Source organism: Electrophorus electricus, chromosome 16 (assembly GCF_041902795.1).
Source record: "Electrophorus electricus isolate QZ-2024a chromosome 16, ASM4190279v1, whole genome shotgun sequence".
NCBI classification, from domain to species: domain Eukaryota; kingdom Metazoa; phylum Chordata; class Actinopteri; order Gymnotiformes; family Gymnotidae; genus Electrophorus; species Electrophorus electricus.
In genome coordinates this window covers 20,045,568-20,059,859 of record NC_137512.1, presented here as the reverse complement: position 1 = coordinate 20,059,859, position 14,292 = coordinate 20,045,568, and the positions used below count along the sequence as shown (strand labels likewise).

At 37.9% G+C, this 14,292-nt stretch overlaps 1 protein-coding gene across 1 annotated transcript; it reads right to left on the bottom strand.

The window, feature by feature from the left end:
* Positions 1-3,223: 3,223 nt before the first annotated feature.
* Positions 3,224-11,457, bottom strand: ccdc69 (coiled-coil domain containing 69). The gene is given in 9 exon segments (XM_027003627.3): positions 3,224-4,377; positions 4,380-4,477; positions 5,456-5,553; positions 5,984-6,103; positions 6,396-6,497; positions 6,668-6,829; positions 7,791-7,969; positions 8,386-8,449; positions 11,160-11,457. Coding segments are annotated over 9 exon segments (972 nt in total). The 5' UTR covers positions 11,208-11,457; the 3' UTR covers positions 3,224-4,276.
* Between the last annotated feature and the right edge of the window lie 2,835 nt (positions 11,458-14,292).

The window sequence follows — 14,292 nt, the reverse complement described above, 5'->3', positions numbered from 1 at the left end:
AAATAAAGCATGGAAATTAAATAATGTCAGGATAACCAAAATAACGTGTACAATCAAAGTAAAAATCACCTTCAGTAAGAAAGTCAGCATAAGAAAGTTTCAGTTTTTTTTGTTTTGTTTTGTTCTGTTTTTTTTGAGTTACAGAATAATTTCACCATAATACTTTACATCTAAAAAAGGTTAGGTACGCAGTAGGTGCTTTTGTCTTCTTTCGGCTTCCACAAGTTAGCTAGCTACTAGCCACTAGGTTAAAGTGCTTGTATCAGTATGTATGAAAGAATACCCATTTTAGACAGCAGCTAAATAGTGCCGCAGAGAAACGTTAAGGTCCATATATGAAAGCGGGCTTGCATTGGCAGGCTAGCTTCGCAAAGGCTGAAATAATGAAGTTTGTTAGCTAGCTATGCTAGCCAAGCATCTCAGAAAAAGAGCGTAACTAGCTTGCTTGTTAGCGAGCTACCTAGTTGGTTTAACAGCTATCAAATATTAACTAAACAGCCATATAAATTAAGTGAGCAATAAATAGCCAAGCGAGCAATAAACAGCCATATAAATGAGCAATAGATATATGTACTCGTCCGATGTAAGACATTTCTCCATGTTTCTCCTGTGTGAGGATTAGGAAAACATTTAGACTCAACTAACGTTCAATGACGTATGAAATACTGGATATCGAACATGATTTTATTGTGTACTAGCAACATGCACATCTGGAGAGACACATCTGCAGCTAAATTAAAACGAGTTTAATGCTCCTATCCCCCGGTCATAAATCAGCCCGTGTTGCTTCAAAAAAGTAAGCCATGCAGTTGTATAAATATGCCTCTCGCGCTCTGATTTATAATTAATTATCTTTAGACCGATTTTGGGAATAGTTCCTCAAGCCAGCTAACGTGGCGTAGTGAAGGATAATTTGCTGTATTCTCTTTTGTTGTTGTTTTTATCGCTGGTGTTTTAAACAATGGTCTTGACTGATTTTAGCGTCTCATAATTTTAATATACGTTAAATAAACCAATCATTTATCAAATTACCGTCAATATTTAATTGAAACAGTGCAGGCACTAAACAATTGTCGAAGCAATGTACAGAATAAATAGAGGAGGGTGTAAAGCCACTTTGTAATTGCAGTGTTTTCATTTAATGCTCAAAAAAACTGACCCACTTTATCGGAAGTGGCTGTAAAAAGAGGCTGAGCATCACTTTATTTGTTGGAGTATTAATTCCAGATTTAATCAGTTACATTTGTTCTTTACAAAGTAGACCCTTTAACACAATTGTACTTTTTAAAAGGTTTAAGGTTCTAACAACCTTTGGAAGGAAAAAGTAACTCTGGGGAAAGCAGTTTATAAACAGACTATTAAATTTGTAATGCAGTTACGCTACCACTGTGACACACATTTAATATTATGAATGCATTTTTTTTTTAATACAAAGGACAACACATTCAATTCAAGAGTAGCAAGGCCTTTGAGCTGCTTGAAAGATTTCAGCGAGGCTAAGCTTCTTAATTCATCCACCATGTCCTGTTAGAAGACTACTGGTGCAAGGTGTTAAGTGCAGGTAGGTCAGCACCTCTATTTGTGAAAGGGGCTGAAACAGGATGCGGTGTTGACTGGAGGTCTGATATGTGTTGTTCTGGGTTTGTATCCCTTTCAAGTGTTTCCTCTTGGGACCCAGAGATCCATCCCAGGTGGATGCTAAATGCTCTGGGAACCCTGTGACATCACTACAGGGGACTGACCTGCACTTATCCTGCTGGCTGGGCAGGTATTGTCCCAACATGTCAAACAGCCATAGAGCCAGTGATCCTCTTACATCTGCTGAGCCGTTCCACAAGGGTGCAGATGCAGTGAAAGACAGAGTGTCCCTCCTGCAAAGTGAGCAGGGAGTATGAAGAGACCATGGGGCCCAACAGGGCAAACATCACCCATCAGTATGTCAATCACATCTTTTATACTCTTATTTGTCATGAGTGGACTTCCACTCATCATCTTCTCAGTATGGCCCAGAGTGAAAGTGGAGTCTTGAGTAACTTGACTGGGCTAAAAGGGTCACTAGTTAACCAACACCAGCTCACTTCTAGGGCGAGAGACTGCATAGGTAAAATAATGCCCCCCCACCCCCCTTCATTTACCTTAATTTGCCTTTAAATACACATGCAGTTCTACAGAAGGTACAATTACATGCATAGTTTGTGTCCCACTCACATATGCCAGATTTCATTTTATAGGCTAGAGCAAAACAGAAAAGCACAGTCTGGTCAATATGAAAGACAGCAAGAAATAAAACCCCAAGAAAAGTGCACAAAGAAAGCATTATTATAATTTAAACTGGCTATTCTGGGAGAAAAATAGTAACTCAATTTCTAAAGAGTTTACAATGTTTCAAAATAATATTCAGTGTCTAGGGTTAGGGTTAGAGCTACCAGCTCTACAAAAGACAGGAAGGGGTAATATAAGGTAGATATTGCCCCCTGGTGATGATAACATTGACCACTGTACAACACTATAATTTGAAGCCTCCCTCCTTCTTAAAAAAATTTTACAAAAAAAATGTAAAGGTATGGGTACTAGTGACATCCAGGACAGAGGAGTGACACACACACATATTTAGTTCTCAAAGAAAAATAAGGGCATTTGGCAGTGACTAAGTACAGAAAATTCACATATTCTCAAATAACTCTGTATGTGTCATACACTTGGATATGCCCCCCACTACACTACACAAAGGTATAAACAGTATACAGTTTATGCTGGGGTGCAATTAGCACACAGAAGCATACATTGCTATTTATGCTGTGATGCAAATAGCATACATTGCAATTAGTATGCAGTTTTATTTTACACCAGAATGCAAACATCATCTGAAAAAATACCTTCACAACCAACTCTACTCTTAGTTCTTTTCAGGAGCTACATCATTGCTCTGCCCCCTAGTGTCTAATTGTCATCATCACACTAGTGCTGCATCATCAGAGTTTAAGCACAGGTTCATTCATTAGACCTTCATTATCGTTAAATCTTAATTTTAAAAAGTTCCTGGAACTGAAAGAGAACTAATCACAAGAAAGTTGCATTTGGAGTATACATAAAAACAAATTGGCTGTGTTTTTAAATCCATCAAGCTGAGGTATAATATATTGGGGGTGAGCAAAACTCTGGAGGTGTTTCAGGACACCTTATGTAGACCTAACAAAAGACCCAGGCATCAAGTCAGTGCTCTTCGGTCACTCCTTTAATTTAAAAAAAACAAAAAACAACCCATCTCAGACATCAGACAACTCGTCACAGCATTCAAATACTCCATGGATTTTACAAACACTTTGGATGTAGTGTTTATTGAGACTTAATTGTCTTAATACAGCTAATTTCAAAAGGCACTTATTTAGAACAAATGTACAAAACAGAACTCATACAAAAACAGGGCAACAGGCCATAAAAGAAGGCAATAAGAGCGAAAAACTTTCAAACTGCTACTTTGACAAAAATGTTAATGCATTGTCCAATTCATTACTGCACTTGTCTACACAGAATGGGAAGCATAAATCCAGAAGGGGAGCCCTCCAGCATGTACCCAGGGCTGCTCTTCATGTTGTCCATTACGGTGAAGTTCTCTCCCAGGGGCCGTTCATACTGGCCTAAATCCCGAACATTAGGTTTCTTCAGTAAGCCACTAGTTAAATTTCCATTACCATAACTTCAAGGTGCTCAAAATCAACATGTGCACATGTCCATAGGTGGAGGCATGCAGACATACTAGTTTGGCATGTGCCAACAAGACACAGAATCCCACAGTCCCATATACATATACACACACGAAAATACTGCTGTAAAAGTGCCAGTGCATCTGAAAACAAGGGGGGGGGGGGGGATGTTGCTTTAAACTACACTTAAAAGTGCTTTTGGCTGCTACAGGGTTATAAGGCAATAAGGATTTTCTTTGGCCAGGAAAAAAATAAAAATAAAAATAAAGAATCTACTACCTGTCTAATTCCAGTACATTATGCCAAATACAACAAATAAACTGGCCCAAAATCTCTATAACAGTAACAGATTTAATGAACACATCTGTTATAAATGCCAAGTCCAACGTTATTCCAAAATGGAACATTACAACTAAAATGACATAAAACAATTTAAAATACAAAAAATGATTTCAAAATTGGCGACTTGGAAGCCAACAGCAGAGTGAAACAGAGCCACTGAGGTGTAAACCCTGGAGGTCTCAGCAGGCATGGGCTGGTAAAGTCTATGAGGTAGTAGGGATGAGTGTGGGTCAGCTGGGAGACACTTCTGCAGGGACCATGGCTGCCAGAGTAGACATCTTGTCTACTCCTTGTTTACTCCTGCTGCAACAGGAGTCTTCATCATGGAGAGCTTAAAGAGGAGCTCCTCTTTCTCCCGAGTCATCTTCTGGCCCTGCAAAGACTGCTTCTTGAAGGCCTCCTGCAGCTCACTCTGCTCCTTGGATAATTGCCTGAAACCATAGGGGGGAAAAGTCCAATTTGTAAAAGGTAGAGATGACAGTGGGCCTAGACAGGTGTGCATCATTCTTCAGGTTCACACAGTCTTCTTTTACCATGTCTTTCACATTAATAACATGTGACCACAAGATGGAGCTATATATGCACACAACAAATATTCCGCTACATGCTTTGCCCCAAGGAATGTAGTTGTATACATTTTTATTCTACAGGAATAATGAGCACCATTGTATATCAAAGACTAAACAGATCAGGCCATATTTTGAAAATTAGCAATTTAAACTGTTACTTAACCCAGTGACTTGCCTACCTCTTAGAACAGACGTCTTTAGCTACATACCTCAAACTAAAGAGCTTTGATCATAATGATTTCCTTCATTACCTTAAAGGAGCATTTTTCCCCACCCAGACTTTATAAAATGGCAATTACATACATAGCAACTGTACAGAGGCATTCGAATCACAGTCCACCACCTCCTACAGATTGTCCACCCTCACTTTATCTAGGGATCATCTGTGATAATGTGTCCAATCAGTTGCATTAATCATTTCATCAATCTCAGGAGACTACAAAGCTCAGGACTGGATTTGAGGTCTATATTTGAGTACCTCTACTCTAGTACATTCTGACAATTTATGAACTGCCATCTTAGACTTCGAATTGCTAGTGTAATAAAACTGATAGCAAGTCAGTACATTACCGCCTATCTAAACAACCTCAGGGTGGGGTGTCAAAATAAGGTCAACGAAACCTAAAAAAATGATGTTTGCAAACTTCCAAGGGCATATTATCTGCCTAGAACAATAAAGGGAGAATATACAGGAGTACCTTGAAAATATTGGCAAGGTTTGTGTTTATCATTATAAATGATAGGAAACAGCCATTTTAATATGCCTAAGTATTGAAACACAACCCATCCTTTTAATGCTTGGCTGATAGGAAATTCAGACTACAACTTAAGAAGGCATACCGTACGAGTGCTTGATAGTTGTCTATCTGAACTCTGAGGTCCTCGTTCTGACATAGAACTTGCTTGACCTGGGCCTCCAGAGCAAAGTTTTTTTCGATCTGAAAAGAAAGCATGGAAGTAAAATCACTGACAATTTAATAAACAGAATAGTGAAAGCCAACAATCTCCTGTGCATGACTTGAACAAAATGTCTGGACACCTAAAACTGTTTATACACATGAGAAAAATTTAAAAGATCAGAAACGAGCAATTTAAGTATGAATGTATTTAAAAATTGAGGTCAAATTCTACATAAAGCATCCACCTAAATGAACTTGGAAATCTGTAAATACTATAATATATTTATATGCCTAAATGGCCATAAAAGTTCAGCATAGTGAGGTTCTATACTAGCCATTAAAAAAAAAAAAAAAAAGACATACTGAAACTGTGGATTTTGGTGAACCATGTTAAGTCCACCCTGAAAGTGCAAGAGCAAGAGGTCAGCTGTTTCCATCCTGACCAAAAATGGTGAGTGGGAGTTTATACCAGTGCCTCCATCTGCCGCAGCTTGTCTCCCTGCTTCTGTAAACGTTCTTTCTTCATCTCGATGACGAAGAGCAGACTCTCTTGCTCCTGTTCCCAGAATGCACCAGGGCTGCCATGCGTCTAAAAGAGATGGGGAAAATTGCTGTTATTGAACTGTTATTTACATTAGAAGATTTTAAATATAAGCCTGGTTGCATCTCATTGTAATTATTTTACTTAATGTTTTATTCTTTTTATTTATTTGTCTTGTATTTATATCATCATTTGCCTACATTTTGATTTTAGTTTACGTTTATTCTAACGTAACTCAGCGTCACTGAAAATGCTGGCTTGCCTACAGATTAAGATAATGCATAATACTACTATTTTGAAAAAAATAAACTTTTCCTATGACGGTCATTCTCTTCTACACCTGAATGTTTCTCTGCAGATCTCTGTTTAGTGTTGACTCCTTCACACGCTGTTTTATCTCCGTGAACATCTTCAGATCTGCTGTGAGCATGTCAATCTGCTCCTGTCAAGGGTTCAGACAAAGTTCACACCACAAGACCATATTCAAACATTCTACTGGTATATGCAATGTGGCACACTGATGCATAATTTCTAAAGTGCTTTTCATATAGACTTCTTAACAGGCAGACCTGAACAGCCCGTTAGCAGTGCTTTATTGGATACATACTGTACCTTCAGAGCACATTTAGATGCCATGTGAAATTCCTCTAAAGTACTCCTCTCAGCACTGTGTAAGTGCTGCATCTCTTCTGCTTTCTTCTGGTGTTGCTCTGCACAGTTTCTCATCTGCTCCTCATGAAGAGCAAGCAGCTGAGCAATGGTTTCAGTCTTAACCTGTTCATGAGGAAAAAAATGTGTGCATGGTAGTAAGTGTGCATGCATGCTCACACCCACACACCTCAATAAAGCATGCAGATTCACCAGTGATGCTACTTAACTTTTCAGAATCTGTGGGAAAATTGCAAAAATGTCTCACAGCTAGGGTCTGACTTAAGGAAGCTGCGGTTTCAGACTGAGAGGAAATGACCGTATCTCACTGCAATGGGCGAAAAGCCTCCAAAAGAACCTGCCCACTACTACAGATTATTTTTACTTCACTAAACTGTAAACACTGAGTGTGTCTTGTGATGATCTCTCAAAAGCCCTTGAATGGGCAGTTTACAATCAATCAATCATCTCTTTTCTTCACCCAGAACCAGCTGTATGATCCCAATCAATTAAATGTCTTAATTTTCCTTCATGTGCATTACAATAAGCCTCCCTTCTTCAATAAACCCATACTGATATGATCAGATATGATAAATGTCAAGTTTATGTACACAAATCTACCATTCAAGGGATTGTAGAGTCAATACACATACTACCTTGCGTTCCCATATAAAACAAGTGGAGTCGTTTGCCTAGATTAATCCAACTTCATTTACAAAAGCATTTCTTATTGAACAGGTTTGGTATTGTTGGCCAGAGGTTGGCAAAAAATTCCAGCCCTTCTCAAGGGGGAAGCATTAACACTGATTTCATACACAAAAAATGCACATGGAACAGGCACTGTTCCCAATAACTACATCTGAAAAAAAAAGTATGGCTTGTTTATTACAGGTGATGACTTCAAAATCACCACTGACAATCTCACCTTTGTTCTCCAGTTTCGCTTTAAGCTGTATAGCTTTCAGCTTGTTGCTACATGTCTTCAAATGAACTGGCAAGCAATAACTTTCTCAGATCTTAAATGCCAGTAAAGGCCATTTTATATACAGTAAATAACAGCATTTAAACTTTGCACAAAACACATTACCTTCTGAGTAATGCTGTGGACCAGCATACAAAGATCTCCATTCTGATGCTCCTGCAGCAGTTGCTCTCGCTCTTGAATCCCTGAGGCTGCCAGTACTGTATGCAGGAGTTTAAGCTGCCACTCATACTTTTCCAGCTGTGTCTTCAGGCTGGGGCTTTGGTCCTCCTTGGGGAGTTTTCCTGGGGAGATCACCACAGTGATTTAAGCCATTATAGATCAACTACCTGCTCTTCAGCCTCTCATTTCACTGTAGCCATCTGTTAGTCATGGAGCCAAAACCACATGAGGATGAACAGGTCTCTACATTACTAAACGTATGCCAGATGCAACACAGTCGAACAGTGAAAGAGTTGGGCAAGCTATGCATCTTTTATCAGATAAAAAATTATAGATCAAATAGAGATCCCTGGTGCTAGGGAGATGGGATGAGCTGCACCAGAAGGAAAACAAAAACAAACAAACCTGAGACATAAGCTACAGACAGAAGTAACAGGTGTCATTCTGTTGTGTTTGTTTAAGTTCTTTATCTGTATAAAGTGAAGTTATTTAACCATCACCACCATGCTGAGTGCAGTGATGTGATTTAACTACTCACCATTTCCATCATGAGCACTGTTGATCGCCTTAACAGGTGTCCCTTGTTTTGCGATGCTTTTCTTCTGAGGAGTCCAAAACATTTGAATTTAAAACACTGGAGACACTACATACAGCAATAAAAACTCAAAGGAAAGCTTACTTCAGAAAGTTATCTCTAAGGCCATTTTTATGAATGTTCAGACACGATCAATAAAGGCATACTAATAATTACACCTGTTGCATACAGATTTCTCTCTCAACCACTCCAAATCGGTCTAAATATCACTGTTGCATTCACTGAAGATAACATAACAATGACATCACAAATTCCTTGCAGTAACACAATACACTGAGAACCATACCTGGCTGTCCAACCAACCGCCCATTTAATTGCTTATTTCAGTACAGACACTGTGACTACACATTTGTAAGCGAGTTTAAGCATGCTACTCATCTTATCTACTCATACTGTAGTAAAACAGATGGCTGTTTCAATGCAAAATGGAAAAAAAAAAAAAAAGTCACATCATCTTGAGATACACTTTTACTTGAGAAATGTACGATGAACAGGCAAACAGAAATTACATTTGAAGCACTTATAGAATCAGTTGAGAATGACCCCCAACAACCTCTTAGATCTGGACTAGGTTTAAGCTTGGTCTAGAGAACCAACCTTAAAGTTTTGTTAACCACCAACTCCAAGTCAAACTTAACATATACTTTACAAAACTTTGGATGTGGTCATGTGTATAAACATTTACACTTGACACCCACTTTATTAATAACATCTTGTAGATGTATAGTAATAATCTATACTTCATTCTTGTTGGCCTACTCTTCACCATTCAATTCCTCACCACTTGACCAGTATTGGCTGGGATATATTTAGGTGGCATGCCAATCAACACAGCGTGCTGTGACACTTGTGTGTAAAAACTCCCAATTCATTCATAGCAACATTCAATATCATGCAAATATCACTCCTTTGCTGAGTATGGTATGTTGTCACCAATGACCATGTGCAGCAATAAAAACTTGTTCAAGTCAGTGGTGAACTGAGAAATTATACCTGGCTAAAGATGTGCTATAGTCTGTAAGTGAACACAAGATGGAAACTCATCAGCATCAAGGCAATCATAAAGTAAGTAAGACAACACACAAACCATGAAAAATTATGCCATTGGACAAGTCTACAAATTTACTATCATTCTAAATTCCTCATCCACACCCATTTAAAAAACACCAAAATGCAGATTTATAAATTCAACGGGAGCACTTCTGTATGCGGTAGGAAAGTGCAGTTCAACTGCGACTGTTTAAGGCATCTCAAGGCCAGTAGTGTGGTAGTTTGCAGGCGATTTTATGTTTTAAAACTTTTGTGCCAAAGTCAAACATGATGTACAAACAAAGACGAAAATGCACATAGTGCAAGATGTCTCATGTTCGAACAACTTTACTCAGTTCTGTGAGGAAAATGCAGACTTTTTCTGCATTTTCCATTAAGTATAGCACTTCTTAAAAACATTTTTACAAAATTTCTTTTTTAAATTAAGGATTATAAAAATGTCATTGAGTAGGTGTACATTTCAGTCAGTTTTTAAGAAACTAGTTCACTGCATAGGTAGAAACCTTAAGATAGCTGTCATCTGACTCAAGTCTTTCATGGCAATGTCCGCAATAAACAACTGGGGAAAGTAAAAAACGAAACAAAAAAACAAAAAGCAAGGTGTGTTATCAGAGCAAATCATTAGATTTAGTAAAGTATTTAGACTATATTAGCAACATTCATTATTACATTAAAAGAAGCTTTATTTAATTTGCTAAAATGTTTATTAAATGGCAAAGCATAAATGGAGAACTCGGGCAGGATTTTTCATTGCCCAAACCAGATTAAACCACAAGCCATTCGACATTTGTTGGCCCTTTGAAGCAAGGCAACAAATGTTCTTTCGCGTTAACGAACCCTTAACTTTATTACTCAGTGCCCTACATGTGGTTATATGTTTTGAAGTTGTTTTGAATAAATCTTCCGTTTCCCAGACTTGTCTTGCTTAGCTTTTGGAAACATTCACACTTTTCCAGTTGGCCATGTCAACCATAGACACATGGCTTCGAGATTAGCAGGGCCCGAGGAACTAGATGGTGTCCGTCTGTAGGTCACGTTAGAACTTGTGCAAAGGATCGTGTGCAGCAGATCTAGCAGGTTAGTCTAAATCTGGGATAATAACATTTCCTAGCTTTCACTTAATTTTAAAAACAGTTCGTGTTTTTACGTGGCACAAGGAGGATTACAAGCATAAAAAAATATTTCCGCCCATCCAGATAAAAACACTATGATGTTGTAATAGAAAGACAATAACCTTAGAAAAGTCCAATTGCTGATATTTACGGCCACTGATGAGAATGCGGTCGTCAGATTGTAACGGTCTTTAATAATAAAATGCGGAACAAGCAAATGTTTACCCGATTTGCTCGTTTATTTATAATAATAATAATAATAAACCGTTGATGTGGAAAGCTAAACTGTAAAATTCGTAGTCTGCATGTCCAGCAGCTGCTCCTAATTAAAACATTTACAAATCGAAGCAGACTACAACCCTGAATTTCCACACCGACTGCAAGCCTAACTTAAAGACCCATAAGAAAGGAAGTAACCCAGATAACCAACTTGGATGAAGCAGTGAACAGTTCACAAATGTTTGATTTACAGCTTCCTCGCGCTGAAAGGTCTGTGACCTTTTCATTTAATCTGTAACATTCTAATAAAACCCAAAGATGAAGTTTCATGCCTACCTTTTTCCGTGGAACTCGGATACACATCTTGCTATTAATACAACCCATGTTTTCTTGCCAGGCCGCTTCGGTCTAACGAAAACGTCAGAAATCGAAAAGGTTTTTGGCTACCGCTGGTTCAAAATACAAACCTACAAGTCAACCTCCTACTTCACCACGGGGAGAAAAAGGCGTCAGCAGACAGTTCTTTAAACAAATTAAACATCTACGAACGGAATTCATCTGTGTCGTCACAAACGCAAAACAAGCATCACAGACGCCAAATAAACAATAGTAAGAGAGAGTTGAAAAATCATGAAAGTAATCTTAAAGTGCATTTGACTTCACATATAATTTGAATTTTACCTTAATTACCAATATAGTTGCGCATTCGATATTCAGCATGGAGTGATGTCAGATTGTGCGCCCTAACATTTTACTATTGTTTTTAATGCTCTCGGTGAGAATACAGTCTTGAGATTAAAACACAACCACCACCACCACCGACGTCCCATACTTCCATCAGCCACTTTATTAGAAACATCTATAATTGTAGTCTACTGACATGCACAGTTTGTCAATCATTCTCTCACTCCATTCATCAGTAGTTTCTGACCACAGGCTCACTGCTAACTAGATATAATTTGGATGACACACCATTCTTAAAACAGTATTAACACATCATAGGTGTTAAATGGACTATAAGACTCTGTAAGCTTACAAGGTGTTTCTAATAAATTGGTGATTTACTCTAATCCCAAAAACATGACAAAGCATGTTGATGGTGTGCATGATTTGTGTTTAGATTCTACTGACTGATATAAAATGCCTATATTAAATTATATTAATCTACTATATTAACAATGTTATTAACCAGTTTTTGTGGTCACATTTGTGGTCACATTTATTACCTGTATATGTAAATTGACATCTTAGCCTTATGTTTAGCTAAGTAAAGTTTCACCTTTGAGATCATCTCATTATAATGTAATAGGCATAGTATCCCTGTGCAGAGAGGCATGATTTATTTTTGGCCTCTTGGCCTTCTTATTTGGTTATATTAAGCATTGATGTGATAACCTACCTCAGCTCATCTGGGGAATCTGAAACACTTTCATTTTTGTTAAACCCAAGTCTATTTATAAAGGAAGGCTCTAATATGACATAAGAAGAAAGCAGTTGTTGGTGTATGTGAACAGAGGAACTTTCCATAGAGCAGCAGCTGTGGAGTCTCAGTTACCAGCAGGCTTCAAGTTTATTGGCTGAAATAAAGTGGCAAGCTGTCTGATAAATCAGAGTTTACAGTGCTATCTGCAGGAACAATGACATTGAAGTATCATAAAGCAGTTTGGTCACACTAAAAGGAGAGAAATGCTAAAGATACACATTAATTGTAAAGTCATGTTCTTAACATGGGAAAGTTAGAGCTTCCCCCTATTAGTGCACACTTTAATAATAGTAGTATTAAGCACAGCAAAGAGTTAAATTCAGAGATCAAATTCAGTCACATTTGCACCATATGTCCTATGGGATGAATCGAGTCAAGAAGAGGATTAAATAAAGTCACAGATTTCACAGATTAAGGGCACCCACCATTTATCACACTGAGAACATTTATATGAGCATTTACATTCCTCATTATTGTGTAATACAGAGATCTGATAATCGGATCGACAGCATATTTGGACCAGTAAAGCATGGGCAAGGTCACTTGGACAAGGTCTGTCAAGTAAGTACATGTGCTGCAAAAGGATAACGAAAGTTGTGCCACTGTTTTAAACAGACCAGACTCAAGCTCACAGTCAGTTGCAAGATAACATTCTTTCCACTGCTTCCAAGACCCTGGGTGATCTCTCTCCTTCTCTCAGTCACAAACACACACACACACACCCACAGGTGTTAGCACCAGAGGGTATCAAAAAACCAGCAACTTTATAGCAGTGGCTTTAAAGAAAAGTCTTTATTTTTAAAAAGGATTATGAATACTAGAAAAGTAAAACAAACCACCATCTTAAGGAAAGTAAATCAAAGCAGTTACACACTATAACTTAAAATGTTGTTGTTTTTTGGGGCAAAGTACTGTTTTTAATGGACTAAACGAAGGAAATATTTTTGCAGCATTCACAGAAATTATAGGCACCAAATCCCACCTAAACATTATGTTGATTATTCTGTTAGAAGAAAATGACTAATCTCCCCAAAAGTTGTATGGTCATGGTAGGTTGATACAGTCTGATGATGTAACATGGCCAGGCACAGCCCACGTTCTAGTAATTTGCTCATTAGTCATCAAATAAATACACATAACAGCACAAACCACACTGGACATCTTTTACCAAGATTGTTATATTTCTTACCAAATTCATGATGGACTGGTAGCCAGATGACATTTACAGAGACACATGAACATGCATGCTTTTGTGTGTGCACATACACCCACACCCACGGTAGAGGTTTGCAACTTTTGGGTTTCTATCTGCCTGTACATCTGCAGTGAAGCTGGTCAAGAAACTTGGAAAATGCTCTGTAGAAGTAGGAATGCCAGGAATGATGATAGCAAGAGAGATGTGGCACCACCTTCATGATCTAACCTTCTGCAGTCCATAGTGTGGAGGATTTCACCTCCTGGATTTAGTTCTTTTAACATTTGGATGACATATTTGCTATTTACAAAAAGCTTAGTTCAAAAGCAACCATTAGTTGTGTGTGACTAAGTAAACACATTGTTTCTGTACACTGAGGTCAACCATCACATGAAATACATATATAAACGAAAGTATAATGATTTCTACCAATAAATCTGTACTTTAAAGTTAATTTGATAAAAATGATTGATTCTTAAAGACACTTTCATTTAGGTGACGAAAGAGATCATTAACTTTCTTATATCTTAAACCACCATAGGTAATTTTAACAGCATTGTTAATAATGATCCAGAATCATGGCTAAAATTAAGGTTCTTTAAGCTTTTTGATATACTTACTTAATTCTTAATTTTAAGGGGATATAAAAACCGAGTTTTGTTTTGTTTAGTCAACCATCTGCTTAAGTGAGAATGCTCGATGTATCAGTAGCTTTTGGCGCCATCATGCGTTTAAAGTGTAGTCTGCAAGCTACTATGTTTGGGTACATGCATAAATTGGATACATCCGAA